Raw genomic sequence first — 27,343 nt, forward strand, 5'->3', positions numbered from 1 at the left:
ACTTCAAGAAAATGCACAACTCACTCATTAACAAAAGATGATTAGTTTCTTAGTTTAGTCTTTAATTCTTTGGCATAACATGCCATTGACAACAATCTTACAAAATATGTGATCAGTTTCTTAGTTTTGTCTTTTATTCTTTGGCACCATAATGCCATTGATAACAATCTTTTCATTTTAGTCCGATCTTTCAATTTTATGTTTTTTTTCTTCTATTTTTGATAACTTAATAAATCATTCTATTTTTTTCTCTAAATTGTCTTTACCAATGGATGGTAAGACAAACGAAGAAGTTGAAAAATGTGAACAAAATCTTTTTTTCTGGCAGATATAAACTAACTGTACTGCTTACCAGAAAAATAAAGAAGCTAAGTACTGCAAGAATTTGAAGCCGCTACAAACTCTCTTATCCCAAATTTGTAAATACTTTTATTAATTTCAAGATTTAACTCATGATATTGACTCATAACACACAAAAGAACGACATACAAAAATTCCATGCATAAATGTACATATATGCAGTAAATATAGAAGACATAAGTATATATACATACTGTGCAACTATTAAAAAAAAAAACATCCCCTTACTCATTTTTTCTTCTTGGTTTCGTTCTTGTCATCATGTTGGAGGATCACAGGAGCTGCCGGTATACTAAACCACCACTCTCTCAACCGCCTAATCAGCCGCTCGGTGCTTGCTCTCCGTGGCGGCGAGTACCTTGTGAAAAGCTCCACAAACACCAGTAGAAGCAAGTAACGTCCTGGAACAAAAGCCAACATGGTAGCTGCAACCACCATAGCAACTGCAAACTTCTCGCTAGCCTGAGGGAAAAGCGAGAATAGTAAGGCTCGGAACTTGAGGAGAATGATGTTTCCGTCTTGAATGTTCTGTTCCAGCTCCGAGATCCCGTTCTGGACTGCTAAAAGCTGTTCCATCGTGCTCATAGGTGGAGGAGCGGTTACTTTCAGCTCGACCGTGAGCTTTCCTCTGCTGAAACATCTTGTGAGAACCATGAAGACTGCGGAGAAGAGAGATGCAAGAGCAAAGACGTACACAAGCCATCCTTTCCAAATTATTAAACTGGAGAAGAGACAGAACACAGTAGACTTCATAGGATCGTCCCAATACAACAGAGACAAAACCACGTTCCCTGTTTCCATTACCGGAAGCATCAGTTCCTGCAATAAAAAAAAAACAGGAGTTCAAAAAATCGGTCCTAAACGAAACGATTTTTAAAAATCGGTCTAGGCGGCTGCCTAATGAATTATCCCATATAAAACGAGTAACTACCGCCTAGCGATCTATTGAACATTGATAAACATTTTGAACATTGATAAACACTGTTGTCACTTGCAATAAAAAAAAAGGAAAACATCAGTTCCTACCATTTTTAAACAATCGGTCTAGGCAGCCGGCTAATGAATTATCCATATAAAACGACTAACTTTCGCCTAGCGATTTACTGAACATTGTTGATAAACACTGTTTGATTTTTTTTACCTTCATGACGGCTAGGTTGGTGTCAATTCCCTCCATCTTGACACCATTAACAGTCTCTTGTGCAAGCACTACCTTCTCGTAGTTCTTACGTGACTCCTTCACTGCTCTCTCTAATGGATTCACATCTCCAACCACTACTTCACCCACCACAAGACTACTCGTCTTCTCACTCGTTCTGCTCCTTGGACTCGACCCTCCAAACACCGAACCCAGCTGTGAAACCATATCTGAAGCTGAGGAGTGTAACGTCCCTGCTAAATAAAATTGCATATACATAAAACATTAAGTGCACACGCTTTCAACAATCACACTCCTAGTTACTATCAAGAAAAATACCATCAGTTTTTATTATTCTAGTAGGTGTGCGGGTTGAGGTAGGTCGGTTCAACATAAATTGTACCGAATTAACCCGAAATAAAGTTCAGTTCAGTATTCGGTTAGTTTGATTTTTGAAAATTCCTATCAAACCTTTTGATTTCGGTTATATTTTGGTTTAAATTTTGTTAAAATTTCAGATAAGTTCATTAATTTCGGTTAGCTAAGTTCAAATTTTAGTTAGTTGGATTCGGGTTTTTGCTTTCGTTTGGTTATAGTTTCTTTTTTGTTAAGAAACCGAACTAAACTATTGCCAAACTTAACCGAAAACCAAACTTTTTTTAAAAAAAACCTACCGAATCGAACCGAACTCCTGACCAATTGCCAAACAATTGCCAAACCCGAACCGAAACCGATTTTTTTTTAAAAAAAAACCTACCGAATCCAACTGAACTCCTTACCAAACTAACCAAAAATTTCAGTTCAGTTTGGTTCAAAATCCCCGCCCTAAGAAGTAGTGTAAACCTGTATCTTTGGATCTATTTGATCGATGAAGCTCTCTCGAAGTAGACATCTCAGCAAGCGTCTCAAGAATCAGATCCCCACCAGGAAGCTGATCACAGAGATTAAACGGGAGAAGATTTTCATAACACATGGAGTTTGTCAAACTGAGTTCTTGGATAGCTTGCACACGTATGATCCCAAGTACAGCCTTCGAGAGCGCTTCGTCTCTCGCCAAACCAGCGATCTTGTACTTGTTTATGTATCTGTGAACGTATAACACTTCTCGTATAACAGCTAGCCAGTAATCACGGCGTGTGTGGCCTTTAAGCTCTGGGAACTCCATCACCACTGGTTCTGATCTAAGAAAAGAGATTCAACAAAAGGGTCATTCACCAAAAAACATAGCATTTTTTTTTCAGTTTTGTACAATGGCCTTACAGAGAGATAGACTTGTAAGAAACGGCCTTGTCGAAAAGCCGAGTGCCCCAAGGACCGGTTAACTCCGGTTTAACTATTTGCTTTAGATCTTCAGATAAGTCATACCGCTTTGGTTTGTCGTAAGAGACAACCTTTAAGGCCTCAAAGTATAGCGAATGGTCTGTTAGAATCAAGCGACCTGGCCATGTCGACATTCCAACATGTTCGAGAACTGGTTGTGTAGTAACCGTCCCGTCTATTTCCAGAATCTTCTCCTTTCTTGGTCGAACACCAGAGAGGAGAGATGATTCAGACTGAGTCCTCATCTTCTTTATTGCTCTATAAACAAAAAAAAAACGAACTGTCAACAAAGTGTGATTCCAGAAACATGAGTTAGGCTTGTAAGGATAAGAGACTTTACCTCTCAAGTCCACATAAGTACTTGTCGTAAACAGAGAACTGGAGCCGACCACCCGTTGAAGAAGTAAGCATACCAAACAGATTTTCACATATAATCACATCAGCTATGATAGGAACAGCTGGTGCTATCCGAGAGAAGGCTTCTAGACTCACTGTTGCATCTTCTTCAACACTGAGCAAAGCCTGGCTAGCAACAGCTGGGACTTCCCAGACAAACATCATGTCGAAAGTTAAACGACGAAACTTTTTATCAGCTAAATGACCTGTTACTCCCACAGAGAGTGAAAGTGCTCTGAAACAACAGTACTCTAGAAAGTTCCTTGCAAATAGAGAAGGCTGCTTTAGAGATTCAGATGCCTCTTGTTTGAAACTATCTCTCAGGTCATTTGCAGAAACACCAAGTATCCTGCATCAATAGCATATACACAACTAGCTTATATTTGATGGAAGCCTATCTACATTATTCATACAAGACAACCTTTGTGAGATAGAGAGATGAAGGGGAACGTACTTAGAACACCTGCGGACAACGACATTGGCGACAGGAGAGAGCTCAGGAATCCAGTTGGTGCCAGCAGATGGAGATCTTCCCATTTCTTCGATCTCTTCATCGAAGGAGCTTTGTTTACCGAGCAGCCATTTGAAAGAAGAGTCTTTAACCAAACCTTCCAGCATGTTCATGGTTTTGCTCGACATTGGCATAGAACTTGGCCTTACCTTAGCCACCGACCTTGTTCTGTCTGAAACAATCACTCAATTGAGTTAAATGCAAACTTTATCAGCTGAAGGTGGTTGGAGGGTAGGTTTTGATAAAAACATTTTCCTAATTAAAAAGAAAGACTAATCACCTCAAATCTACAGAGAGAAATAAAAAAAAAGAAAACAGAGATTTTGACTATTCCAGAAAAATTAACTCTTTTTATTTTTTATTTCAGGAAGAGCATTTAATCAGATGATGATCTCAGAGAACCAACCTCAGATCTTTAAGGCTTTCGAAAAGATAAAGAGTGTTTCCCTCTCACAATCCAGACGCTTCGTTCTCGAATGATACGATCAATTTTAGGGCTTTTTTAAAAAAAAATCTTGATACCTCGAGAGAAACTGTATTCCAATGGGGGGAGGGCTCTCTCAGATTCTGACTTGATCTAGGGTTTATCCAAAAAGACAACACGCAAACAAGAGAGAGAGAGCGACGGTAAGAATAAGGCCTTCCCGAATTGTTCTCCGCCTTGGTGGTGGTGGTCGCTCGTTAAGACACGGTCACGCGAATCACGTGATTGCAAAACGTGGTTTTTATCCACGTCAGCAGATACACGTCAGCATATTTAAACGGTTCGGATTGAATCAAATGACTTTTATCGTATATGAAGTAATCTTATCCCTCTACAGGTGTCTTTTCACGATTAGTTGTCGTAAACTTTATCCCGATCAAATGAAACAGGAAAAGATAAAACCTTTTCTAGAATCCACCGAGGATCGAAGACGACGAGGTGAAAATCAGTATAGAAAATGACTTCAAAGGACACCTTGAAGAATTTGAGGTTCAATGATTTTGATAGAGAGAGAGAGAATATTAAGTTGGGTAAGAGGATAAGGTTGTATGTTTTATAGATTTCTTCTATAAATGGCAAAAACTGTTTCACAAAAGACAAGACTCAAAAATAGTTTTATAAACCAAGAGAAATACAACGGAGTGTGTATGTTCCTGTTACATTAAACTCATCGTGTATGTTGATTCCGTATCTAAACTCTGCCTCATTGCTTTTCTTAGATCGATCATTCCTTATTATTATTAAAGCTTTAGATCATGTGATACACAGCTCAGTCATAATTGTACATTTTTGTCATGATTTAGATTTGATACACAGCTCAGTCATTCCTGATCAAATAATCTCCATCATCATCCTGCCAGAAACAACAGTATCAATCAGACAAAGAGACCCTAAACTAACAACCATATACCCATATTCATTCCATCAAGCAAAGAAACTTCCAAGGTGCTAACTTCAGAGATCATCCAATGCTAAGACCTTGCTCCGACACCGCACATTATCTCAGTCTTTGATGTACGATACTGATGTAATGTAATTAACACCGAAAGCTTCTCTTATCAGTAAAAAGTTGAAAAAATTCAAAACCTGAAAAGGACCCGCGAGTTTGCGTTCCTCCTGTTTTCATCTTGTAGCAAACACCTAAAGTTACACCTCCAGTTTCCAGCCTTGAGGCGACGATATCACCATCAGGATTTCTCTATGAACCACAATCAAATTCTGCATAAATCTTAGCAACATATATAGTAGTAGGCAACAAGAATACTAAATAGGGAACAAAGAAAGTTTGCCGAGAGCTGCATTATTTGATAACAAACAAAAAAAACAGCTTGAGATTACAAATTAGCTTTGGTAATGAAATACAACAGTTGTCTCTCTCTCTTTTACAACAAACAGAAGAACGTTAAAGAGACCAAAAGTGAAAATGGCTTCATTCACTAAAACTGGGCACATTGCTACATTCTTTTTCTTCCTTTTTACAACGGAAGAAGAATGTCTTGGGACTCCAAACAGAAGAAAGCAAGTAGACAAACCTTTGATCATGTTTCAGCAGCAGCCTCAGGGACGTCGTAAGAGCCTGCTGTTACTTCTTCAGCTAACCACAATCCGGGAAAAAGAGTCTGCAACCATTGAAAATTCAAATGAAAATTCAAATCGTGTTATAGAGGGAGAGAGAGAGAGAGAGGAGCTTTTTTACATTCATTTGCTTCTGAACAGTTCTTGGTCTCTTCTTGGGCCTACGAGGAGGCTTTTTGCCAACGAAGGCAGTGAAATCATCTTCGATCTCTTCTCTCAACAAAGCAACAGAGAATTTCAATTTCTTCTGCGGCGATGAATCTCCTTCGTGACTACCTCCTCTCTTGACGACGACGCCAGTGATCCTCGTGGCCTCCTCGTCTCCCGGCTCGTTGCAAGCAGCTCTCCTCGTCCTCAGATTCCACGGCCGAGCTGCTGCTGCATCGCCTCCTCCTCCGTTCCCCAAAGTCGAGACCTTTGGTGGATCGAGCCTTAGCTTCCCGTCAACAGCGGGAGATCTGTGATCGGGAGAAGAAGAAGAGGGGAGCTTGACGCACTTGAGGAATCTCTGGTGACCCCATCGGAGATAAGGTAAGGTGAAGTTGTGGAGGCGCTTTGATCTCTCCGGGGGCGGAGGGAACTCCATAAGATTCTTTTTTTCTCCTCTCTTTGCAATTTCTTCTGGTGAGCTTTCCTTTCCTTTGGAGCAACTTCAAAGTTTCGTTTTTTTTTTTTGGGTTCAAAGTTTCTCTGCTGTGTATTTATTCTCAACAAGTTTGCTTTTTATTCTCTTTGTTCGAATTATTTTAGGGGAGAGAGAAAGTTGGGGGAGCGATTGAAACGCTGTAACTTGATCCATCGTTTGTTTTTTCTTCCGACTCGTTTAAGGTTGAGGAGGGTAAAACATAAAGAGAAGAATTACATTTTTTGGAGGGACAATATAGTTTGGTTAACTTAATTATTGAGCCAAAAAATCCATATAATAACATATCATCACCACCAATTATACAATAACATTTTTTTCTCCAAATTCTTTCCATAAAAACCACATAATCTGTTTATTTTATCTTTCAAATAGAATAAAATTTGATTTGTTTCTCAAGGAAATACTGACTATGCTATTTTGCGCTCTCGCTGCCTTTTTTTATCTATTACAAAATTATCATTATGAAATAAGAAACAATGTTATAAGTTTGACTTTTTCTAGTTTACAGGTCGTAGGGACGATAAATCAGTGTTATCAAGGGGTTTTAATTATAAGCAGTGTATCTTAAGCTATGTACGGCTTTTTTATTGCCATGCAAGTGATGGGATATGCACCAATGGTTGTTGTTCGTATTATCTAGCTTTGTTCAATGGGGTTGCTGGTTTGCAAACCCATGAGTTAAAAATCTATGTTTCCTTGCATCATCAACTCTGTCAATAACCCTCCAAGCGACATGGTCTAAAAATCTTTGGTTTATGTAATACATTCATTGCTTACATGTTAGGTTTGAAAAGTTTAGATTTATCAACAAAGGTCAGGATATGGTCTAAGAATGTGATCCAACTTTTGTAATCTAGGTGCCATTTTGTCAGATGGGTCTGAGAGAGTTATTAGACAAAGTAGATGTTTTAATTTGTGGGTTTTAGTAGTAGACGCTGAGAAATATGAATGGTCGAAGGATATAACGTATTCTCCCCAACATCTCTTTTTACAAGCTCTCAGAAATTTTACCCCGTGGAAATTTAAGAACTAATGGATAAGTTATATAAGGGGACATAAAAAGTTTTTACATAAAAAATTGTAACTATTTACACTCTACAAAGAAAGTCTCAGCATATGCAAGAAAGAAAAGACAAAATGTATGGTGGTAACCTAACATTAGACTCTTCAAAATCTTTAATATCTCAGAGACTATACAAATAAAAATTCTATCAACGGATAAACCTCTTCACAGTGTTGTGCAGAACAGAAAGTGAAAACCAACAGAACAAGCAAAAGTGAAACGAGTGAAGAACCTCTCACATTGTTTTCAAGATGAGGTTGGGCAGTCTGGGGCGGCTGTTTCTGATCTGATCACACGGGTGTTGTAAGAACCGCAGCTTCCGCATTTATGGTACAACCAATGGAACTGTGTCGTTCCTTTTCGTTGACAGTCATTACATAGAATGTCCTGAGACATGTGTGTGTGTGAGAGTGTGTCATCAAATGAATAAGACCAGAGTCAAAAGAATTAGTGTTTCTCACCTGACAGCGATCTTTGTATTCTTCTGGAAGTTCTTCTGCAGCTAACAATGCATCAAGCATACCGAAGTAAACCTGTGGAGTTCATAAAATAAATAGTTAAGTGAATGATGTTATTTGCAGATTACTCTGAGGGACGGGGATTATCTTACCCCCATATCTCCTAATGTTTTTCCACAGATTGGACATGTGTAGTGGCTGCAAGTGTAAGCCTGAAAGATATCACAGAAACAGTGTTTTGATTTAAGGCGATGAAAGAGGTAAACTCACGTTTAGTCAGAAAACAGAGAGAGAGATGGCCAAACCTGGAAGCAAGCTGAGTGCATGTAGTGACCACATGGTAAAGCTCTGACTGTTTCACTTGATGTGAAAAGAAACTCGCAGCAAATGGGGCAATTTGTCTCAAGGCTTTTCTCGAGGCACTTGTGGTTTACTAACTTCATCCCCAGGCAACAGTTACATGTCATGCAATGAAAATAATCTATTCCCAGTCCCTCACCGACACGGCAAAGGTTGCAGAATGGACAGTGGTAAACAGCCCTGAAGGTAGATAATTGTTCGAATTGCTGACAAACCCGAATGTTGCAATTAATTATTATATGCATCAATCTGTTGGGTTAAGCTTACCTTTCATCATCGAAAAGTTTGCAAATACTGCAATAGTGCTTTGCCATTGGGAATCCATCGCATGAAGGCGTTGTGCAAATGGGGCCAACAGGTTGAACCTTGAGGCACCGCATGCAAAGCATTTCCGTCACCAATTTTCTGAAATGTGTTCCAAATATAAATCATATCAGTGAGAAAGAAAAACTAAGAGAGAGTTTCAACTTAAGCAGGGGAGATCGGCATAAGATTTTACCTGTCCATGGAGTGGTCGCTTACTTTGTCATGGCAAAACCTACAAGTGAACAGCTGATCACAACATACGGCCCGAAGCTTGCAGTTACGCTTGTAATGCTCGCATCCATATATCTGTTTCTCGGGATCTCGAAAAGAGGGGGAACATCCAAGCGCAACATCACCATTCAATGCAGTTTCCGTTTCTTTAGGCAACTTTTGCTGAGCCGCTATCCATCGACTGATAAAAGCACCAACAATCAGTTTTCAAAATGAATGTTCTTCTATAGAAAAGGATCCAGCCATCCAGGTATGAGGGAGATGTAAATGAGATTATAAATTTTCTATTGTTCAATCAAGGAGACACGACACACACACATATATATCAATAAATACACGGGTCGTTTCGAATTGGAAAATTGAAAAGGAGCGGAGCACCCTCGTATACTCTTCGATTTTGTAAGTTTTTTTTTCAACTAATACACAGGGGAAAATTAACGATTTGGGGCTCTAAGATTCAGGTACGCATGAAAATGTGGGATAAAGGATCCATGCAGGGAATAAGTGAAAGGAATCTGACCTGGTTCTCCAATTTTGTACTAGGTAATCTTTTCTCCTTGGATCAAGTGTTGTATCCTGATAAACCTTCCTGATTTCAGCCTCTAGTTCGTTCTGATTCATGCGGAAAATATCTTTCCACCCCGGCTTAAAAAGTTGACCAGTTTGGTCCACGATTTCTTGATGATCATTATCTATATGAAAAATAAATTTGACATAAGCAAAACAAATTTACCAGAGAGAAACTACAGTAACCAGCCAAAGTATGAGTTATGAAGTCCAATGCAAAAACATCCAAGGTCTACATTAAACAAGCTAGATGTTAAGTTGGTGAAACTATTTAGGCAATTGCTTTTACCTCTCTGTCGACTACGTTTGGATGTTTCCCCTGAGGATGAGTCGGGTGATCCTTTCCAGCATTCGTTGAGCCATTCATCAAACATTGTGTTCTTGGTTGCCTGCTTCCAGGTATCCATCATTCTATTTTGTTCATCTTCAGAAAGGGCGGACGTCACCCATGGTAACATAGATTGAAGAACTTCAGCACCCGTTGTCCCGATTATACGACCCACAATCTTGTCTTGCTCTTGAATGGAGAAATGTTCGTCAAATAGAGGCCAGAGCTCCAATTCCTCCAAGAAAATATGCTGATCCAACGTGATCTTAATGGATTTGCACATCCCTTGTAGCTTTGTAGCCAGTTCGTTGTACTTCTTCTTGCAGTCACCGCTATCAGTATCAGTATGAACAGTTTCAGTCTGAGTTACGCCCCCCATCATAGAATCACTTTGTAACTTCTCATGAAGCATAGAAAGTTCCGTAAGAACACTGTAAATATCTTCAAACAGCTTCTCCTCCTGTTTATGGTCGAGCGTGTAAGAGTGACTGACATTGTGAAGGGCCTCCTTCGACTCCAAAGCTGGGAATAGGATATCATCTTCGGCACTACTATGAGCTTTGTAATAACCCCAGAGTAGGTGAAACCGACCCATAAATTGACGAATGAACGTTTCATCGCAATCAATGAGCTTTCCAGATTCAACATCAAGAAACTCCAGATCTTTGCTTATGGCCTTGTGAAACGCGAATATTGTAGCAACCGGCCGCTCCGCATTTCCAGTACCAAAGCTGTTACTATCTATTTCACAACCAAAGAGGCTGGAGTCAAGAGCGGGTGCAGCAGAGCTTAGCGAAGAAGATCTCATAGCTTTAGCTGCTGGAAGAGAACCAAGTCCCAGACAATCACTGTTAACTCCGAGATCCGGAACACAGCATGACCTACCATTTCCAGATGGATTGGACCCATTTGCGCCTTCTGACGAGTGAGGGGTGGCATTGTTTTCACTAGACGATACAACAGTTCGCTTGGCTGGCCTTTTGTCCTGCTGCTGGCAACACGATTCTATACTCCTACTCGAGCATGGCATCGACACAGATGCATTACATGACTGAAGGTAGACTTCACTGTTGCTTAATGTTTTAACAGGGCATAAACCATTCCCGTTAGGAGACAAGCATTCCCCGGCCTTGCGTCCTTTGCATGCCCACCCAGAGAAAAGAGTAACGAGAGCAGCATCCGATTTAGGTGCTGAGTCCACAACCAAACCATGTAATCATGTAAAACAGTGAGTAGCTAATAATTTTCTAAAAGGTTAAATCTCCATCAGAAAATGAAAACAACAGATTGTACCTCCAGCTTGCAAGTTCTTCAGAAAATTCTTAGCTTCATCTTCTGTTAAAGATGCCGCCAGCCATGGCAAAACACGTTCAATTAATCTCAAGGGCATTATACACAGGCTTTGGTAGAGAAGTTCTTGTTGACGCTTAAAGGTGAAGTTCTTTCGAGCAAGGGGTAGCACCTGCAAACATTATGAAGTTAGCTGACATCCTAAACTGGCATCTTGGATCTTATACCCTACGGTATCAACTGATCTTCTGCCGAACTTTCATACTATCACTTGTTTACAAAATTATATGTCACAAAACTTAAAGCAAAAGATCACCTGAATTTCCTCGTTGTGGAAGTGTCTTTGAATGGTTTCCATAATTTGATCAGCATGTGAGGACAACTTGGTGTAAAATTCAGCAGCGGAAGTAGAAGTGGCTCCAGCACTCTTGATATTTTCAATTAAGCATCGAAACTCGTTAAACTGGTTTTCTTCTTCATCGTGCTCCTCGGAAAATGAAAACTCACCATCTACTGCTGGAAATATGATCTTGTCCTCTGCAAGACTACAACAACAAAACATTTATCGTCCCAGAAATAGACCCATGACATTCAAATCTCTGCCAGAAAATGGAAAATTATATCGATATGAAAATTTGAGACAACACAGATAATGATATAACAATCTCATGCACAAACTTGCTCAAACATGAGAAAATAAAATATGAACAAGATCCAGATGCTAACTGAAGATATTCAGTTTTCATTGTATATAAAAGGATGCAACAAATACCTGTGGAAGATGCATACTTCAGCAATATATTGCAAGCGTTCATCAAATGCAGATAAATCCGAAAAATCTCCAGACAGCTGAATCCTCCTAGCCTCATCGGCTATTTCTTTCATCTCCTTGTTCATTGCCTTGTGCCAAAGCTTTATCTCATCAATTGGGTGCATCTGGGTATCAAAAGAATCATGACTGGTAAGCTCTTGGTACTTTCTCTTCCCGACCTTGGTTCCCTCACATGCGCACTGTGCTCTACTAGTTTCGCAAGGAAGCATGCTGCTAGAAGAATCTATACAGCACTGGAACAGAGAATCTTCTATGCGACATGAAGCCGCAGTATCGCTTTTCCTTCCCAACCAGGTGAAAATAACCTCCAAGAAAGAAAGAAAAAAACATCAAACAACAACTCCAAAACTCTTTCATCTTATAAAGACCGATCTTTAGTTCAAAAATTTACCTGCTGAAGGAGCTTCTCGTCTGGAACTATCTTGCTTAGGCACGTCTGCATCTCCTTGCTTTCATCAACTGAAATGGAGCAAGCGAGCCATGGAAGAAACACGGCAAGCATATTCACAGGAATGCTGCAGAGAAACCGCCAGACTATGTAAGCTTGCTCCTCATGCTTAAACTTCTCAATAAGCAACGGGAACACCTGTCGACAAGCAAAAAGAGAAACACTAATTTTAACAAAGGCCAATTCCTTTATCCTATATATATGCTCTACGTTAACATAAAGCATCAAACAAAAATGTTACCTGCTTCTGTTCTTTCGCTAAATGCTGGCTAACAGAAGTCTGAAGCGCTCCAGTACTGCTCGCCAACTCCCTTCGATAACTTTCATCAATCTCCGTGGAAGGATTCAGCAGCTCAAAGAGATGATCAAAAAGAGTGCTCTCACCCTTGTGTTCAAGAGAATACGTCTGCGCTACGTTCTTCACGCGTATGTCAAGAGCTGAAAAGATCACCTACACATACGTTGCACTCATAGAATCAAGAAAGTCACAAAACAGCAATTAATCAATACATTCAATCATTTGCTAAGAGGCAATCTTATCGCATTACCTCATCCTCAGCATTGCAGTGATGCTTATAGATCGATCTCAAGAACCGGTACCGTTCACGAAGCAGCCGGAGATCGACGTGGTGCCCCGTGGCGAACTCCAACGCCAACCTATGAAGCGATTCGAGCTCGCTGCAGACGGCTTTGTGGAAGAAGAGGAAAAACAGGATCGGAGAAATCTCTTCCGCGTCCTCCGAGAACGAATTCGCCGCAGGGGGACGAGAGGAAGAAGGTACGGAGCTCGAGATGACCGTGGTTGATGACGACGAAGAAGCTCTCGTCGCCTCAAAATCCGGTAAAGGCGTCGCCATTTCTCTCTCTCTCTGGTGTTCGTCGACGAATCTCCACCACTCAAGTCTCCTTCAACGATCGTCGATTTTTCAAATCTGGGATGGTTTCGCCATAGAATTAATTATCTGGTTCAACGGAGACGATGAGAAGGAAAGGTCGAGGCGATTTTTCTTTTTTTTTGTTTTATTATCGTTAATAATCTGATAAATATTTTTAACTGTAAATCTATACGATCGTTGAAGTATTTATACAAGGATACGGTTTAAAAATTGAATAAAAAGTGCTTGGGGATTGGGTGGGTGTTCTCTATACAAGGTTTTGTTGCACGTGGCCGTTACTATCGCCACGTCGGATGCTGACGAGACCAGTCCAAGTTGGCACGTGACCGATTACGTCTCGACGCGTGTGAGCGTACCTACGATAACGGGCCTCGTCCGCCAGAATAAGGGACTTTTATGTTATGATGAGGAGGTGCTTATGTCGATTTTGACTAGGCATTTGCTCAGAATAGATTGATAATGTTCGGCCTTTTTTTTTGGTAAAAAATGTTAAGTATATTTACCATTTTCAGTTTGTGGCACAATTACAATGGAGACGAGAAGCAGAAGTACAGAAAGTAAACTAATCGACAACACCAAAAAAACAGAAACGAAAAAAAAACGCAATCAAATCATTAAGATAAATCATTACACTAGAATTTGGTCGATAGTGAAAGAAGTATTAAGAAAAAATATTTCAACTTTCAAAAAAATTAGATATTTCAGTTGTGGTGAATACTTAGTTACAAGATGTTCATATCAAGGTGCACATGTATGTGTATGTAAAAAGTATATAAAAATAGTTGACAAATATATAAAGATATTGTTAATTAATATTAAATGATATTTTTGTTCAAAATAATACATGAAAGATAAAATTAAAATTAATTTTAAATAAAAAAGGCCTTGACATTAGTCATTTTTCATATAAAAAAAATAAAATTGTATCCGTAAATAGGGGTGTGCAGATATCGAATATCTGAATATTTGGAAGCATTCGCGTCGATTCGATTTTTAGCCACCTAGATATTTGGTGACTCGGATTTCCAAAATGTTTTAGAATTTTGAAGAATATCCTATTTGATCCGTAAATAAAATAAAAATTTAAAAATAATTGAAACATTTAATAATAGCATTTTATTACAAAAATAAAATATTATTTAAATTTTAAATTCTAGTACCTAATATAATAAATTTAATTCATAAAAATATTGCAAAATTGATATAAAGTATAATATATATAACGTCTATATATAATTCTTTACATATATGTATATATACGCATATAACAGATCGAATTAGATATATGTTCCTAAAAATATTGGTATTTGTGATTTGTTTTTTTTTATTGTATTTTAGTATTTGATGTGTTTCGTAGAGTTACGGATATCCATATTTTTTATTTGTTTCGTAGAGTTACGGATATCTAGATTTTGTTTGATTCAAATCAAAACGAATAACGAATCGAATCAAAATTTATTAATATTTTGCTAAACTTTATCCGTAAACAATAAAAATAATATATATAGTTTGACTTTTGATTCGTTATCTATTTTTATTTGAACGGAAAAATCCAGAGTTTTATTGGAATCATGTATGTGAGTTTTATATTAAAAAAACGCAAAATACATAGTGTGAACATATTTATGAATATAGTGTGAACGCGTTAGCATACTTATTATCAAATCATTGTGAGGCTGCCACGTGTCTATTATAGTGTGAATACATTTATTACAATGCGTTTCTTTTAATATATAAGGGATTATTAAAAGATATTAAACAACCACATTAATCATATAATAAAAGAATTATTTTTTCTTATATGTTATATTTTGAATTTTTTAAATGACAATAAATTACTAAAAATGTTAAATGTCTCACACTAAAATTTGTGATTAATGGTTTAATTTTTTTATGGTTAAGAAGATACAAATGATCATAAATTGTATCAATATGAAGTCTCATTTACTAGACATTCATATTATATATTAATATAGTTTAAAATTACACTATATAACATAGAAAAATACTTAAATATGATATAATTTCTAAATTTGTATTGAAAAAGTAATGAAACTTTAATATTTTAATTTTGAGATTTTCATTCAAAAAATCACACATTAGAAATTTTGTGTTTATCATATGAGTATGATTTCTCAATAATAAATATTTATATTAAAATTTAATATATATCTATGTCTATGTCTTTGAAATTTAGTTATATACCATATAAAATAAATAAAATGATTGTTTTGATTTATTTACCAAAACAATATTGTAAATAAACAAGATGTATTGATTTGATTTATGTATTTACTCTAATTTAATTATATATATAATACGTAAATGAATACAAATAAATAATAATATACAAAAATTAGTTTTATATATAACATTTATCCCACGCAATTTCGCGTGTCTTAAGTTAGTGTTAAAGTTATTTACCTTACGTAAGGCTCTCCTAAGTACCGGTCTCGCTTACAGACAACTCGTTTTTCTGGTTTGTGTGTAAATTTGATAAATAGCAGAGAAAATTGAAATTTTATTAAACCAAAAAAATTGAACTTGTAATACTCTGTATATTCAAAGCCAATTCTTAACTAGTTTTTGTAACTTCAAATCTTGTTTGATAAACTATAAATGTTTAATAAGAAAATTCAATATTTCAGAAATTTAGTCAAATTCAATATTTCATTCGTATTTTTATCTTGGAAATCATTATGTTTGCTAATCAGTGATTCAATCGTATGAATCATTACCTTACTATTATGTTAGTATCCTCGCTTTGAAAGTTTGAAATTATTTTTTGTTAACAAATTTATTAACATATATATATATATATATATATATATTTGTTCACCTTTTAATATATTTGTTCATTAATATTAATATGTTAGACATGAACGTTTGGCTTTGGTTCGACTCCAGATTGTATTTTTGGTTTTCGTTTGGTTCTCATTCAATGTGGTTTTTAGTTTTTATTATCGGTTATCTTTTGTCTCTTACGCAGCACAAAATCGATTATCAAATGGGAGAAGCTTCTGGGAAGTTAACTCTAAGATGCAAATGGGTTCTTGGATGTGGCATAAGATGTTGAAGCTGAGAAGCGTAGCAAAGTTCTTTTATAAGATTGAAGTAGGCAATGGGAGGCACACCTCATTATGGTTCGATAATTGGTCTGATAAAGGAGTTCTCTTTGACTTGTTGGGTGCTAGAGGTATCATTGATATGGGGGTAAAAAAGAATGCAACAGTAGAGGAGGCTGTGTTAAGTGTACGAAGGAGAAGAAGGCATCATTTAGGTGCTCTAAATGAGATTGAAAAGGAGTTAAGTATCATCAAGAGGAATCTGAACTCAGGGAATAATGATAAAAGCTTGTGGAGAAGAAATTCGAGTTTAAGCAGGAGTTCTCTACTCAGGAAACTTGGAATCAGCTGAGAGATAAAAAGACTTTATGCAGTTGGGCTCAAGGTATATGGTTTTCACAAGTGACTCCGGAATTTGCTTTTATGGTGTGAATGTCGACTATGGACAGAGTGGTGAAGTGAATCCGGGGAGTAATGATGTTTGTGTTCTCTGTAACAATGCTCCGGAATCGAGAAGTCATTTGTTCTTTGAATGCAAATTCTCTGCTCAACTGTGGGAATTCATTGCTAAAGGCTTACTGTGCAATTTGTTTACCACTACCTTGTCTGAGATCATTCCCATTATATCAGATAAGACAAGGGAGAAGAAGAGTCTTTTATGTATCAGGTACGCATTTCAAGCTGTCTTGTATGCTTTGTGGAGAGAAAGAAATAAGCTAAAGCATGGTGATAAGATGATGCCTTTGCCAGTTCTCAAAAGAGTTGCAGAGAAAAGGATTCATAATAGAATCAATTTGGTGTGTAGAAGTGGAGTTAGAGGTATGGAGGAGCATGCAATTCTGGTTTCTATCTAGAATTTAATTAGCATTTTATTTATTTTTTGAGATGTAGAATGCAAGATACATTGTAAAGAAGTATGCACTTGATGTAATAAGTTTTTTTTGAATAAATTTAACATTTATTCAAAAAAAAAAATTTGATTATCAATGTACGACTAGAAATAAACAATTTTTTTTTAAATGAATAAAGATGAGTAGACAAAAAAAATTGAAAATAAAATGCAAATACTCCATATATTGTGATTTTATGTTTTTTTTTTAATAAATAGAAAAATGACAAAGCAAAATTAAGATAAGATGGACTCAAAGCCCGTACAAAATCCAAAAGGAGAGAAGAGAGACAGAGAATAAATACCTAAGAGGTGGCTAGAAGTTAAAAAAAAAAAACTCAGATTGGGATCTCTGTATCTCTCCGGACAGCAGCCATATCGATACAAACATTGTTTGGAAAAGAGCCACCACCGATTCGGACAGATAGCATGAAGAGGAGTAGGAAGCAATCATTGGCCGAGGTACTATTTTATTATTATTATTTAATTAGTTTTTGATAATAATATATCCTGGGATCTGATTTTGATGCGATGAAATTGGATTATTCACAGTTACAAAACTGACACGACGAGTTTTTTTTTTTTGGGTTTGATCAAACTAGAACCTAGACACAAGCTTGTGGAAATTGCTACCCCACGATGTGGTAGAGGTGATCCTGGAGTGTGTGCCCGTGAAGCCTCTGTTGAGATTAAGATCTGTATCGAAGAAGTGGAAATTGACAATCGATTCCCCAGGTTTCAAGGAACGACAATTGATCCGTCGCAGGCAATTACGTGGTCCCGATGTCCTCATCATGCGTCTCTCCTATGATCGACCTGTGGGACGCGAAGGTCGTGGTCGAAAAGTTGTGTTGAGTGCAGCATCAGCATCAAGAAGAAGAATAGGTTGGAACGTGAGTTACACGTGCGGCATGTTCTGCGCTGGTAGTTGTGACGGTCTAGTATGCGTCTACTGTCTCTACGTAGACAGTATCGTGGGCAATCCTGCCACTGGATGGCATCGGAGTTTTCCTCTTTCCAACTATCAAGGCCTCCTCATTCAGAGGTTCAAGAGAGAGGGTTCTGACTTCCCATGGCCTAGCCTTGGATTCGGTAGAGATAAGTTAAGTGGCACTTTCAAGCCTGTTTGGTTGTATAATTCATCCGGGTTTGTACTTGGAGGAGCAGACAAGGCTGTTGTTACCTATTGTGAAGTTTTCGATTTTAGCACCAACGCTTGGAGGTACGTTGTCCCCGCTTCTCCTTATCCCATCAATGCTTACCATAAACCCGTCCATTTAGATGGCTCGCTTTATTGGTTAACCGAGTCTGAACCACCCTTGCTACTATCTTTTGATCTTCACACCGAGACTTTCCAAGTCATCTGTAAAGCCCCTTTTGCCGACCCTCGCCACATCACCATGTGCGTCCTCCATAACCGCTTGTGCTTGTCTGAGCAAAAAGACCTCACCCAAGTAATATGGTCGTTCGATTCTTCCGACAAGACATGGAACACATTGTGTTCCTTTGATCTCAACCCAACTGGCGACTTCGCCGCCCCCCTGTTACCAATTGCAATTCTGGACAAGGGTCAGTTATTGCTTCAAGGTCGTGCTTCCATGGACCCACTGGTCATACATGATCTCCATTACAGATCTTATGATTTACTCTGCACACCTAAATCACCCTCTGGTTCTGTTTATTATTTCGAAAGTTTATTCTCTGCTTAATTTCTCTTTAATTTAAACTCATCTCTCATCTTGTTGTATTTTTCTATTATATACCTCTCTCTTGTAAGAAGTTACCCAAACATTTAAATATGAAACACACTATTGCAGTTTCACTTACATTTTTATGGCTTTCATATAATAATGTTGTACCGTTGTTAATATGAAACACACTATTGCAGTTTCACTCACATTTTTATGGCTTTTATATAATGCTGTAAAATTGTTATACACATCAATCAAACAATTCAGGGACTTGTTAATGAAAGAATCAACCACACCCTAGAAACTCTACACACCTTAGACAACCTGCAAACTGATATCTTTTATATAACTGCTTTCTATCCAGCTCACATCAGCTATGATTTGTTACATTCAGTCCTAGACTAGTTAGTTATATACTGGACCCACCTACAACCACATCTCCTGTCTTGCCTTCTTAGACTAATGACAGAAGCTTTTGGTTTACAAATTCACATTAATGGAAGCAAGGGAGAGACATGTATTACTATTACTACCAAATAAAATATGGCAATTCTCCTAAATAGACAATTTTCAAGTTTTGATCGTAAAAATAAACTATAAGGAGGAAAATGACCAAAATGTTTCATTTAATAGGTAAAAAGACTATAATACTCTAGATATATATATATATATATATAAATAATAATAGGGATCAATTCCATTTCATTATAGATAAGAGTATGAGATAGTGCTAAAGAATTGTTTACTCGATTTATCTTTACGACTTACGAGCCATTGGTGCAAAAGGATATTTATTATAAACTCCCTCAGAACAAAGCTTTTCATGGAAGCATTCGCTCCACTTGAAAGATGTATCGCACATTCCAAGGTTTTGGTGGACAAGTTCGGTCTCTTTAGACCCGAACTCATGTTGGTAGAAGCGCTTCCAAACAGTGATTCTTCTGTGTTTATGAAATATATATTTTATATCATAGTCTCAGTTATTACATCATCATACTTATAACACCTCTACACTGATCAAAAACCAGAATAAGACAGCAAACAAAAGTTGAAATAAGATGCATACAAGCATCATCAGTTCATCACACATTATTATTCTCAAGGATAACACTGCTTAATGATCATAATTAACATCCTTAAACACAAAGCAAAAGTAGGATTCAAACACACACACATATATATAGTTTTCAACACCTTGGGATGGGAAGCTTGCAGCGGTTAGAGACTTTACGAGCGTTGGGAGAGCTGACAAAGCGACGGAGGCTACGGTTTCTCATGTACCCACAGAGGCATGGCTTCTGCTCCTTCAGCTTCGCGCAGCACAACGCTGAAGGTTGAGAAGACGACGTTATTGCCGATGCACATGGGCTTAGCTGCATTGGCGAGCACGTCACCGCTTCTGCCGCCGGTACTAGGATCACTACTAGGAAAATAGCCGCGAGGGCGACAATGGAAACCCATTTGGCCTTGATCATTTCCATGTTTCTTCTTCTTCTTCTTATGTTGGGTTTCAGCGAGAGTTTATGGAAGTGTGTTCTGGTGTTTGTGGTTTTTTATTTGTGCATCTCTTTTCTTATAGCGAGGGAAAGTGAATTAAAGCTTTTTTTTGTTACACTGTTCTATTTTATTATAGTATTTTCTAATTTGAAATTAAATAATATGGATTAATGAACATAATTTTCAAACATATTAGTCTATTAGTGCACTTGCATATAGTGCGGCGTCTTATCATTTTAGTTAATTAGCATTGGAATAACATAATTTATAGCCTAATATATAGTTTCTAGTGTCAAATGGTTGATCAAAAACTTCAATCTTTTGTGTATTAAGAACTCTCGCCAGTCATTCGACTTAAGAAACCCATTAAAGAATAAAGAGTGATGGCTAAAAATGGGGAAACGTATTCAAATATTGCGATACTATGATCTTTTTTGTTGTCTGTGTTTTAGACATTTATTCGTTGTATTAGTGCCTGACTTATCTATCCGTTCTTTTCATTTATAAGTGGAAACGTAGCACTGATGTCAAAAGAAAAAGTGGAAACCTAGCACTACAAAGTGGGAAAATGCATTTAGAAACTTATAAATCATAAAATCAAACACATATAAAATTTTGAACTATACATCTCTTACTTTATCTCTATATATTGATTGTCGACCAAAGGAAGAACAAGTGACTGATAAGACTAAATATATCAGTATTTTCACAATCAAAACTTATAGTAAATACAAAAAGGTGGGATCGAAATGTGAAGGAAGACGGGAGGCGAAAAAGAATTTCGGTGATAGTACTCGTCGTCCCAATATTTGACGTCGTCTCCTTTAACGTCATTATTACTTCTATTAATCTCACGTACACTGTGATAGTAACAATATATGATGGAAAAATGCATTCGTATATGTATATAACCAATTCAATATATTAACAACAACAACAATCAATTAATTTGTCCATGTGAAAATGATGAATTGAGAAGAAGCGTGCGTTTGGGGATACGTGTGAATAATCTTTGCCACAATCACTCATTGAACAATTCGTCTTTTGGCGCAAGTGTAGTAAATTAATGAACATGCCCTGTTCTTTTTAGTGTAGCACTATAAATGGAAAAATTAGTTGTTTCATATTCTTTGGTAAGTAGATTTTGTAGACTTAAAAGTTTAACATTCGTTGGAACTTCTTTTTAATGTAGCATGAAAAAAAAAAAAGAAGAAGCAAAGATTGGAATGTGTTTATCAAACGGTTGATCGGTTTGCTTAGTACTGTTACTAAGTTTTTTTAATAGAATATAGATAAAAAGAGCTCATATATCATAATCCAGAAACACTTCTGGAAGGAAAAGGAATGTTTGGTGTGTAGATGGTCAGTAAAATGTGTTCACACACTGGTTGTTGAAGTTGTAGCTCATGCAAACATGTGTCTTCTACTTTGAAGTTTGATGTTGTTATTTTTCATTATTTATGCTTATTATTTGTTGACGTCAAAATCCCACATATATATATATATATATTTTTTTTTTTTTGAAACACATACTTATATTAATGCAAATCAAAAGTTAGGTGTCAGCCATAAAAGCCTCCTCCCCAACCAGACAGAGTTTTGCAAGCTTATCAGCTGCTTTGTTTTTTTCCCTTGAGATCCAAGAGAAAGAGATTTCATCAAAAAAACAAGATAAGTTACAGATATCAGAAATAATTCCGTAAAGTTCCGGGTGAAACGTTCCTGAGTTGATCGTCTTAATCAGTTGGGCTGAGTCTGATTCACATCGCATCTTCCTGAGTCTCATATCTCTGCAGCTTGTCATTCCTTCTCTCAACGCTAGACCCTCTGCAATCAAGGCAGAGCCAACTAAGGGAGTTGGAAGAGTGAAGTCAGAAGATCCTTCCTGAGTTTTAATCATCCAGCCGAGTCCGGCCGTGAGGTTAGATGCTCTCCACGCCGCATCAGAGTTGAGGACGTCGCAGTTCGTCATTGTTTGGGGTCGTGGCGGGATCTTACGTGGAGGTGGGGGTCTCTGCTCTTGGTTGCTTGTCCATTCTTTTGCCGCTGTAATAGCTTTGGTAAGAGCTTCTTCCTCAGTAATCGTTTTACCTTCAAAGATCAGTTGGTTTCTAGCGCACCAGATATGCCACAGGATCCAAGGAGCTAACTGGCCGGAGACAAGTCCTGTAGGGGGGACACAGTTCTTTTCGCAGAGGTTTGACCACACACTCTTTAAATCTATCAATCCGCTATTCTCAAATGTCGAAACAAATGGAGCTGCTCTCCAGATTTTCCTTGCAAATGGACATTGCAAGAAAAGATGATCTATAGATTCCAGTGTGCCACACCTCTTGCATCTACCATCAGTGGTAATATGCCTTTCAACCAGTATCTCTCCCACCGGTATCGCTTTTTGGAAAAGCTTCCACAGAAACATTTTGATTTTCGGTGAGATGTGTAAATTCCAAACACCCTTGAACCAGTTCAGGGCTGGTTCTTCTTCATTTACTTCAAGGTCCTCTGTTCTCATGTTAATTGCAGTATGGTAGCCTGACTTGGTCGTGTACTCACCATTTGGTGTGCTCAGCCATATCTGTTTATCCGCAGCGCCCGACCGGCTCGGTTTGATACTCTTGATGACAACCTCCCATTGCGGTAGCAAGCTTCTAATTTTGCCATCGTCCCAGTCTCTAGAGTTGTCTTGGAACAGGTCTGCCACTGTGATATTTATGGACGCCTCAGTTGATGGTCCTGTTGGTCTTAACTTGGACGTGAGGCTGAGCCAAGCATCATCCCAAATTCGAATGGAGGAGCCGTTTCCAACCACCCATCCCATGTTCTCTTTCAGAAGATCCCTGCCTATAAGTACTCCGCGCCAACCATGGGAACTGGCTGACTTCTGCGTGACCTCCATAAAGCTTTCCGAGTGGCAATATTTCCCAAATAATACTTTGGATAGCAGTAGGTCTGGATTGTTGTGCAGTCTCCACGCTAATTTGCCCAAGAAGGCATCATTCCATGCTTGGAAATCTCTGAATCCTAGCCCTCCAATGGCTTTAGGTTTTGTCATTTTCTCCCAAGAAGTCCATGCCATCTTCTGTTGGCCCACACTATCGTCCCACCAGAATCTTGTGACAGCCGCTTGGATTCTTTTGCATAGGGAGACGGGAAGTTTAAAGCACGTCATCGAGTATGATGGGATCGGGGATAGGACACTCTTGATCATGGTCAGTTTTCCAGCTTTCGATAGGAATCGATTTGTCCAGCTGCTCCCTTTCTGTTTAATTCTTTCCATAATGGAAGTAAAGAGATCCCTCTTTTTTCTTCCGAAGTGTTATGGCAGGCCGAGGTACTTGCCTACTCCACCTTCTTTTTGGATGCCTAACTCTTCTTTGACAATGTTTCTTAATGCAGTCGGAGTTCGTCTCGAGAAGGAGATGGACGATTTTTCGCTGTTAATTGTCTGTCCAGAAGCTTCTCTATAGCGCTGGAGGATGGAGTTCAGACATTGGCTGCTTTTCTTGTTTGCACGAGTGAAAAACATAGTGTCATCGGCGAAGAGTAAGTGGTTGACTTGGGGGCTTGCCCTTGTTACACTGATTCCTTTTAAAGAACCCTCTTCGCTTGCCCTGTTACATAGTCCCGAGAGGACTTCACCACACAAGATAAAGATGTATGGTGAGAGAGGGTCTCCTTGGCGGATTCCTCTGCTCGGTTGTACCCTTCCCCTAGGCGAGCCGTTGATGAGGAAGGAGTATGTAACAGTGGATACACATTCCAATATCCAGTTGGTCCATGTGTCATGGAATCCTAGCCGCTTCAGTACCAGCTCGATAAATTTTCATTCGAGCCTATCGTACGCTTTGCTCATGTCCGTCTTGACTGCCATAGAACATCTCTTCTCAGCATCTGAATTTTTTAAGAAGTGGAGAACCTCGTGTGTTATCAGTACGTTATCTGAGATTGCTCGCCCGGGGACAAAGGCGGATTGGTTCTCCGAGATGATAGAGGAGAGGAGCGGCTGCAGTCTTTTGGTTAGAATCTTGGAGATGATCTTATAGTACACGTTGCATAACGCGATGGGCCGGTAATCTGCAACAGCTTGAGGATTCTTTATCTTTGGGATGAGTCTCACGTTTGTTTCATTTATCCTTGGCGGCAAAGTGCTGGAGACAAAGAAACTCTGGACTTCACTGGTGATGTCTGGTCCAATCGTGTCCCAATTAGCATGGTAGAACCCGGCCGAAAAACCGTCCGGCCCGGATGCTTTGTCTGCATATATATATATATATATATATATATATTTCTTTTAATGCTGAAAAAATTCATTGAGCCTTGATAGGCAAAAAGTTTAGGATTAGAAAACTTGTAAACAAAAGAATACCACAATAGCTGCTAAAACGAAATCGAAGAAGCTTCATAGATTATGCAAGAGAGTTGAAACGATACACTGGCACCAGATGTTGATGAATACATTGGTTCTTGTTCAATAAATACGTTAACCATCGCGTCCGTAGACAACTTCCGAGATTGTCATCTGTTCCAGGCTCCAGCCAACCCGGACCATATATTTATGCTTATTCATTCAAACCCTTTAAAATGGAGATGGAGTTTATGTCTATCAATTTTTTTATGATAGAGCAAACAAGGATAAAACAGTGGTATTAAAAAGAGAGAATGAATTAATTGAAAGTGGGTACAAAGCATCAATCGTGATATGAACTTTATGATTCTCACGCCTAGTGAGTAGTGTAACAATTTGAGTTGTTATTATTGCTCCTCCTAGGCCCGGCCCTGTGCATGTGCTGGGAGCACATTTGCGCAGGGCCCATTACAATTTTGAAAATTTTTAGCCCAGAACAAGGCCCGAAAATGTTTTAAATTATTTTTTTTCTTAAAAAAAAGGGCCCCAGATTTTTTTTCTTCTTCTTAAAAAGGCCTTAAATTTTTTTTTTCAGCACAAGGCCTCACCTACAACTGAGACGGGCCTGCCTCCTACAAGTAAAAATAACTTGTAAAATCCAATTATCCTAGAAGAATTATTTGTTTTTCGAAGAATAGTTTATTTTTATTTTAGGTTATCTTGGTTAGTTTTTAGAAAATACAAAATTAGATTTTACCAATACAAGATTAAAGATCGATTGCTAACAGTTTCTCAGATAAAAAAAAGCATCTAAGTTTATAATTGTACTTTTACCAGAAATATACAAATATTGAGATTTTCACGCCTCACCACACCTACCATAAGTCAGGACAAGATCATGCAAGACGAAGAAAACAGAGAGTAGTACATTTGTAGCCACCTTCAACGGGATCACCAGCCATAAGAAGTGGAGTGACCAAAGTTCATGAATCTTTATATTCACAGGCAGTTGTGGAAGCTGAATTAGCTTGAGGCGGAAGGAGAAAATATACCATCCAAAACATCTTACCTTATACTCTTTGCCATTGAAATTATCACTTGTACGTAATTCTTATTTAGGAGTTTGAATTGTTTATGCAAACGTGTATATGAAGAAAAAAAATAGGAGAAGGATTAAGGACAAAACCATTACTTATTCCTTGCTTCATAAAAATGTGTTAACTTTGTTCCCAAGCCTAGAACCTCTCTAGTCTGTCCACCTCTTCTTATATTTCCAACAAATTTACATAACCATCACGTTAAAGTTAACTACTCTTTCCATTAATTCGTAAGAATTCATCATAATCCAACATCATGCCGATCTTTGGGGGATCTTCTGATTCTGAAGAAGAAAGAACGATGCATCAACAAACTAAGCTCTTCAATCGCCAACGATCAATTCACTCAATATTCGGAGGAGGCAAAGGTATATATGTCTCTCATTTCCTTGACTTTATATCGGCCAAATCGTTATGAGTATTTATGTATACGTGAAAATAAATACATGTTTTATATCTATATCAATTATCAATATATATATATCAGAAGAATATGTCTTCATGGTTTTCTACAAGTGATATTGTAGTCAAACACGAAATTTGATATTTGATATTTTTGATTTACAGTTGCGGATATTTTGTTATGGAGAGAGCCGAAAATAGCTGCAACATTGGTGATAGGAGTTAGTCTCTTATGGTTCTTACTGGAAGTAGTGGAATACAATTTCATAACCCTAGTTTGTCATGCTTCCATGACCTCTATGCTTCTTTTCTTCATTTGGTCCACTGCTTCCGATTTTCTCAATTGGTAATGTATAAATCTTTGATTAATATTTTCTATTTCTTGTTTCAGTCACAGAAATATATAGTTTCGGAGTTTATTTTTTAACTAATCAATAATACATGCAGGGAAAGGCCAATCATACCAGTAGTGGTGCTCGACGAATCGTCTTTCAAGGAATTAGCAACAAGCTTTCATGATAGATTCAACCAAATCCTCTCCAAGCTTCTTGACCTTGCTTGTGGAAGAGATCCTCCACTCTTTTTCCTCGTAAGATATTGATAGTCATTTCATTATACTTTCGGTTATATGTCAACTTTAGTTACTATTATTTTCCATTTTTTTGTCAGACAACAATCTCACTTTACATCCTATCCGTCATCGGGACATGTATCAACTTTATGAATCTTCTGTTCATAGGTAAGAAGTATATTTTATTAGACTATGTAACTTTAACTATTGATGAATTAACAGTGGATTAATTGATGGACGTCATGCCGTTCAGGGTTTGTAAGCATGCAAACATTGCCGATTATGTACGAGATGTACGAGGATGACGTGGATAGAGTGGCGAGTATGTTAATGAGAAAGATGAGAAAGTTGTACAGGAAAGTGGACTCAAATGTTCTCAGCAAGATCCCAAGAGGAACTGTCAAAAGCAAGAAACATGCTTAATTTTTCATTGGTTACTCACTGATGTAAAATATAATTTATATGCATAGAGAGACAATTCTTTATATAGTTACCGTAAAACAAGTTTTAATTCGTAGTTCAAATAAATAGAATTATTTTGGTTTCTGTGTGTGTTTTCTTACAAAATGAAATCAAA

The 27,343-nt window shown here is 37.8% G+C and overlaps 7 protein-coding genes and 1 long non-coding RNA gene across 12 annotated transcripts; 4 read left to right on the plus strand and 4 right to left on the minus strand.

Moving 5' to 3' along the window:
* Positions 1-406: 406 nt before the first annotated feature.
* On the minus strand, positions 407-4,374 carry LOC103838134. The gene is made up of 7 exons (XM_009114565.3): positions 4,132-4,374; positions 3,669-3,897; positions 3,159-3,563; positions 2,759-3,076; positions 2,342-2,679; positions 1,502-1,752; positions 407-1,179 (listed from the first exon to the last, which is right to left on the minus strand). Exons 2-7 carry the CDS (start codon positions 3,857-3,859, stop codon positions 589-591), a joined length of 2,094 nt encoding a protein of 697 aa, XP_009112813.1. The 5' UTR covers positions 3,860-3,897; positions 4,132-4,374; the 3' UTR covers positions 407-588.
* LOC103838123 lies at positions 3,782-6,496 on the minus strand. 4 transcript variants are annotated; one of them, XR_004452310.1, is made up of 5 exons: positions 5,906-6,496; positions 5,742-5,828; positions 5,296-5,427; positions 4,132-5,062; positions 3,782-3,897 (listed from the first exon to the last, which is right to left on the minus strand). XR_004452310.1 is itself a non-coding variant. In XM_033281650.1 (3 exons), the coding sequence occupies exons 1-2, from the start codon at positions 6,368-6,370 to the stop codon at positions 5,748-5,750; spliced, it is 546 nt and encodes a 181-aa protein (XP_033137541.1). In that variant the 5' UTR covers positions 6,371-6,496; the 3' UTR covers positions 4,981-5,407; positions 5,742-5,747. The 4 variants fall into 4 exon arrangements, 3 of the variants coding, with proteins under 3 accessions (XP_033137541.1, XP_033137543.1, XP_009112799.2); XM_033281650.1 differs by lacking the exon at positions 3,782-3,897 and having other exon boundaries at positions 4,981-5,407; XM_033281652.1 differs by lacking the exon at positions 3,782-3,897 and having other exon boundaries at positions 4,981-5,427.
* Positions 4,649-5,692, plus strand: LOC108871723. Its single transcript, XR_004452312.1, has 2 exons — positions 4,649-4,739; positions 5,013-5,692. It is a non-coding gene; the product is annotated as an uncharacterized LOC108871723 (long non-coding RNA).
* Positions 6,497-7,476: 980 nt separating the features above from the next.
* LOC103838149 (zinc finger protein BRUTUS) lies at positions 7,477-13,374 on the minus strand. 2 transcript variants are annotated; one of them, XM_033281612.1, is made up of 14 exons: positions 12,862-13,374; positions 12,555-12,764; positions 12,257-12,451; positions 11,806-12,152; positions 11,350-11,578; positions 11,037-11,205; positions 9,705-10,934; positions 9,369-9,540; positions 8,811-9,029; positions 8,579-8,716; positions 8,257-8,491; positions 8,104-8,163; positions 7,955-8,026; positions 7,477-7,880 (listed from the first exon to the last, which is right to left on the minus strand). In XM_033281612.1, the coding sequence occupies exons 1-14, from the start codon at positions 13,168-13,170 to the stop codon at positions 7,740-7,742; spliced, it is 3,726 nt and encodes a 1,241-aa protein (XP_033137503.1). In that variant the 5' UTR covers positions 13,171-13,374; the 3' UTR covers positions 7,477-7,739. The 2 variants fall into 2 exon arrangements, with proteins under 2 accessions (XP_033137503.1, XP_009112822.2); XM_009114574.3 differs by having other exon boundaries at positions 11,806-12,170; positions 12,862-13,372.
* Positions 13,375-15,418: 2,044 nt separating this feature from the next.
* LOC103838158 (F-box protein At1g11270) lies at positions 15,419-18,991 on the plus strand. Its single transcript, XM_009114585.3, has 2 exons — positions 15,419-17,625; positions 17,766-18,991. Exons 1-2 carry the CDS (start codon positions 17,593-17,595, stop codon positions 18,870-18,872), a joined length of 1,140 nt encoding a protein of 379 aa, XP_009112833.1. The 5' UTR covers positions 15,419-17,592; the 3' UTR covers positions 18,873-18,991.
* LOC103838475 lies at positions 16,664-17,128 on the plus strand. The gene has a single exon (XM_009114925.1). It carries the CDS (start codon positions 16,664-16,666, stop codon positions 17,126-17,128), a length of 465 nt encoding a protein of 154 aa, XP_009113173.1.
* An 809-nt stretch (positions 18,992-19,800) lies between the features above and the next one.
* LOC117128991 (non-specific lipid-transfer protein 2-like) lies at positions 19,801-20,574 on the minus strand. The gene has a single exon (XM_033282185.1). It carries the CDS (start codon positions 20,333-20,335, stop codon positions 20,042-20,044), a length of 294 nt encoding a protein of 97 aa, XP_033138076.1. The 5' UTR covers positions 20,336-20,574; the 3' UTR covers positions 19,801-20,041.
* A 5,406-nt stretch (positions 20,575-25,980) lies between these two features.
* Positions 25,981-27,310, plus strand: LOC103838170 (reticulon-like protein B9). The gene is made up of 5 exons (XM_009114594.3): positions 25,981-26,161; positions 26,361-26,541; positions 26,643-26,784; positions 26,865-26,934; positions 27,020-27,310. The coding sequence occupies exons 1-5, from the start codon at positions 26,050-26,052 to the stop codon at positions 27,187-27,189; spliced, it is 675 nt and encodes a 224-aa protein (XP_009112842.1). The 5' UTR covers positions 25,981-26,049; the 3' UTR covers positions 27,190-27,310.
* Positions 27,311-27,343: the final 33 nt, after the last annotated feature.

The sequence above is a fragment of the Brassica rapa genome, chromosome A01 (assembly GCF_000309985.2).
Source record: "Brassica rapa cultivar Chiifu-401-42 chromosome A01, CAAS_Brap_v3.01, whole genome shotgun sequence".
Lineage (NCBI taxonomy): Eukaryota > Viridiplantae > Streptophyta > Magnoliopsida > Brassicales > Brassicaceae > Brassica > Brassica rapa.

Bases quoted from the DNA above. Each gene is read 5' to 3' on its own strand.
- LOC103838134 (XM_009114565.3), bottom strand. From the start codon at position 3,859: ATGCCAATGTCGAGCAAAACCATGAACATGCTGGAAGGTTTGGTTAAA. The intron at 3,564-3,668 runs GTACGTTCCCCT...CTATTGATGCAG, and splicing joins GTTGTCCGCAGGTGTTCTAA to GATACTTGGTGTTTCTGCAA. The intron at 2,680-2,758 runs GTAAGGCCATTG...CTCTTTTCTTAG, and splicing joins TCTTACAAGTCTATCTCTCT to ATCAGAACCAGTGGTGATGG.
- LOC103838123 (XM_033281650.1), bottom strand. From the start codon at position 6,370: ATGGAGTTCCCTCCGCCCCCGGAGAGATCAAAGCGCCTCCACAACTTC. The intron at 5,829-5,905 runs GTAAAAAAGCTC...CAATGGTTGCAG, and splicing joins CTGTTCAGAAGCAAATGAAT to ACTCTTTTTCCCGGATTGTG.
- LOC103838149 (XM_009114574.3), bottom strand. From the start codon at position 13,170: ATGGCGACGCCTTTACCGGATTTTGAGGCGACGAGAGCTTCTTCGTCG. The intron at 10,935-11,036 runs GTACAATCTGTT...TTGTGGACTCAG, and splicing joins GAAGAACTTGCAAGCTGGAG to CACCTAAATCGGATGCTGCT. The intron at 8,027-8,103 runs GTAAGATAATCC...TGAACTCCACAG, and splicing joins AAACATTAGGAGATATGGGG to GTTTACTTCGGTATGCTTGA.
- LOC103838475 (XM_009114925.1), top strand. From the start codon at position 16,664: ATGGTTTTCACAAGTGACTCCGGAATTTGCTTTTATGGTGTGAATGTC.
- LOC103838158 (XM_009114585.3), top strand. From the start codon at position 17,593: ATGAAGAGGAGTAGGAAGCAATCATTGGCCGAG. The intron at 17,626-17,765 runs GTACTATTTTAT...TGATCAAACTAG, and splicing joins GGAAGCAATCATTGGCCGAG to AACCTAGACACAAGCTTGTG.
- LOC117128991 (XM_033282185.1), bottom strand. From the start codon at position 20,335: ATGGAAATGATCAAGGCCAAATGGGTTTCCATTGTCGCCCTCGCGGCT.
- LOC103838170 (XM_009114594.3), top strand. From the start codon at position 26,050: ATGCCGATCTTTGGGGGATCTTCTGATTCTGAAGAAGAAAGAACGATG. The intron at 26,162-26,360 runs GTATATATGTCT...TTTGATTTACAG, and splicing joins AATATTCGGAGGAGGCAAAG to TTGCGGATATTTTGTTATGG. The intron at 26,542-26,642 runs GTAATGTATAAA...TAATACATGCAG, and splicing joins GCTTCCGATTTTCTCAATTG to GGAAAGGCCAATCATACCAG.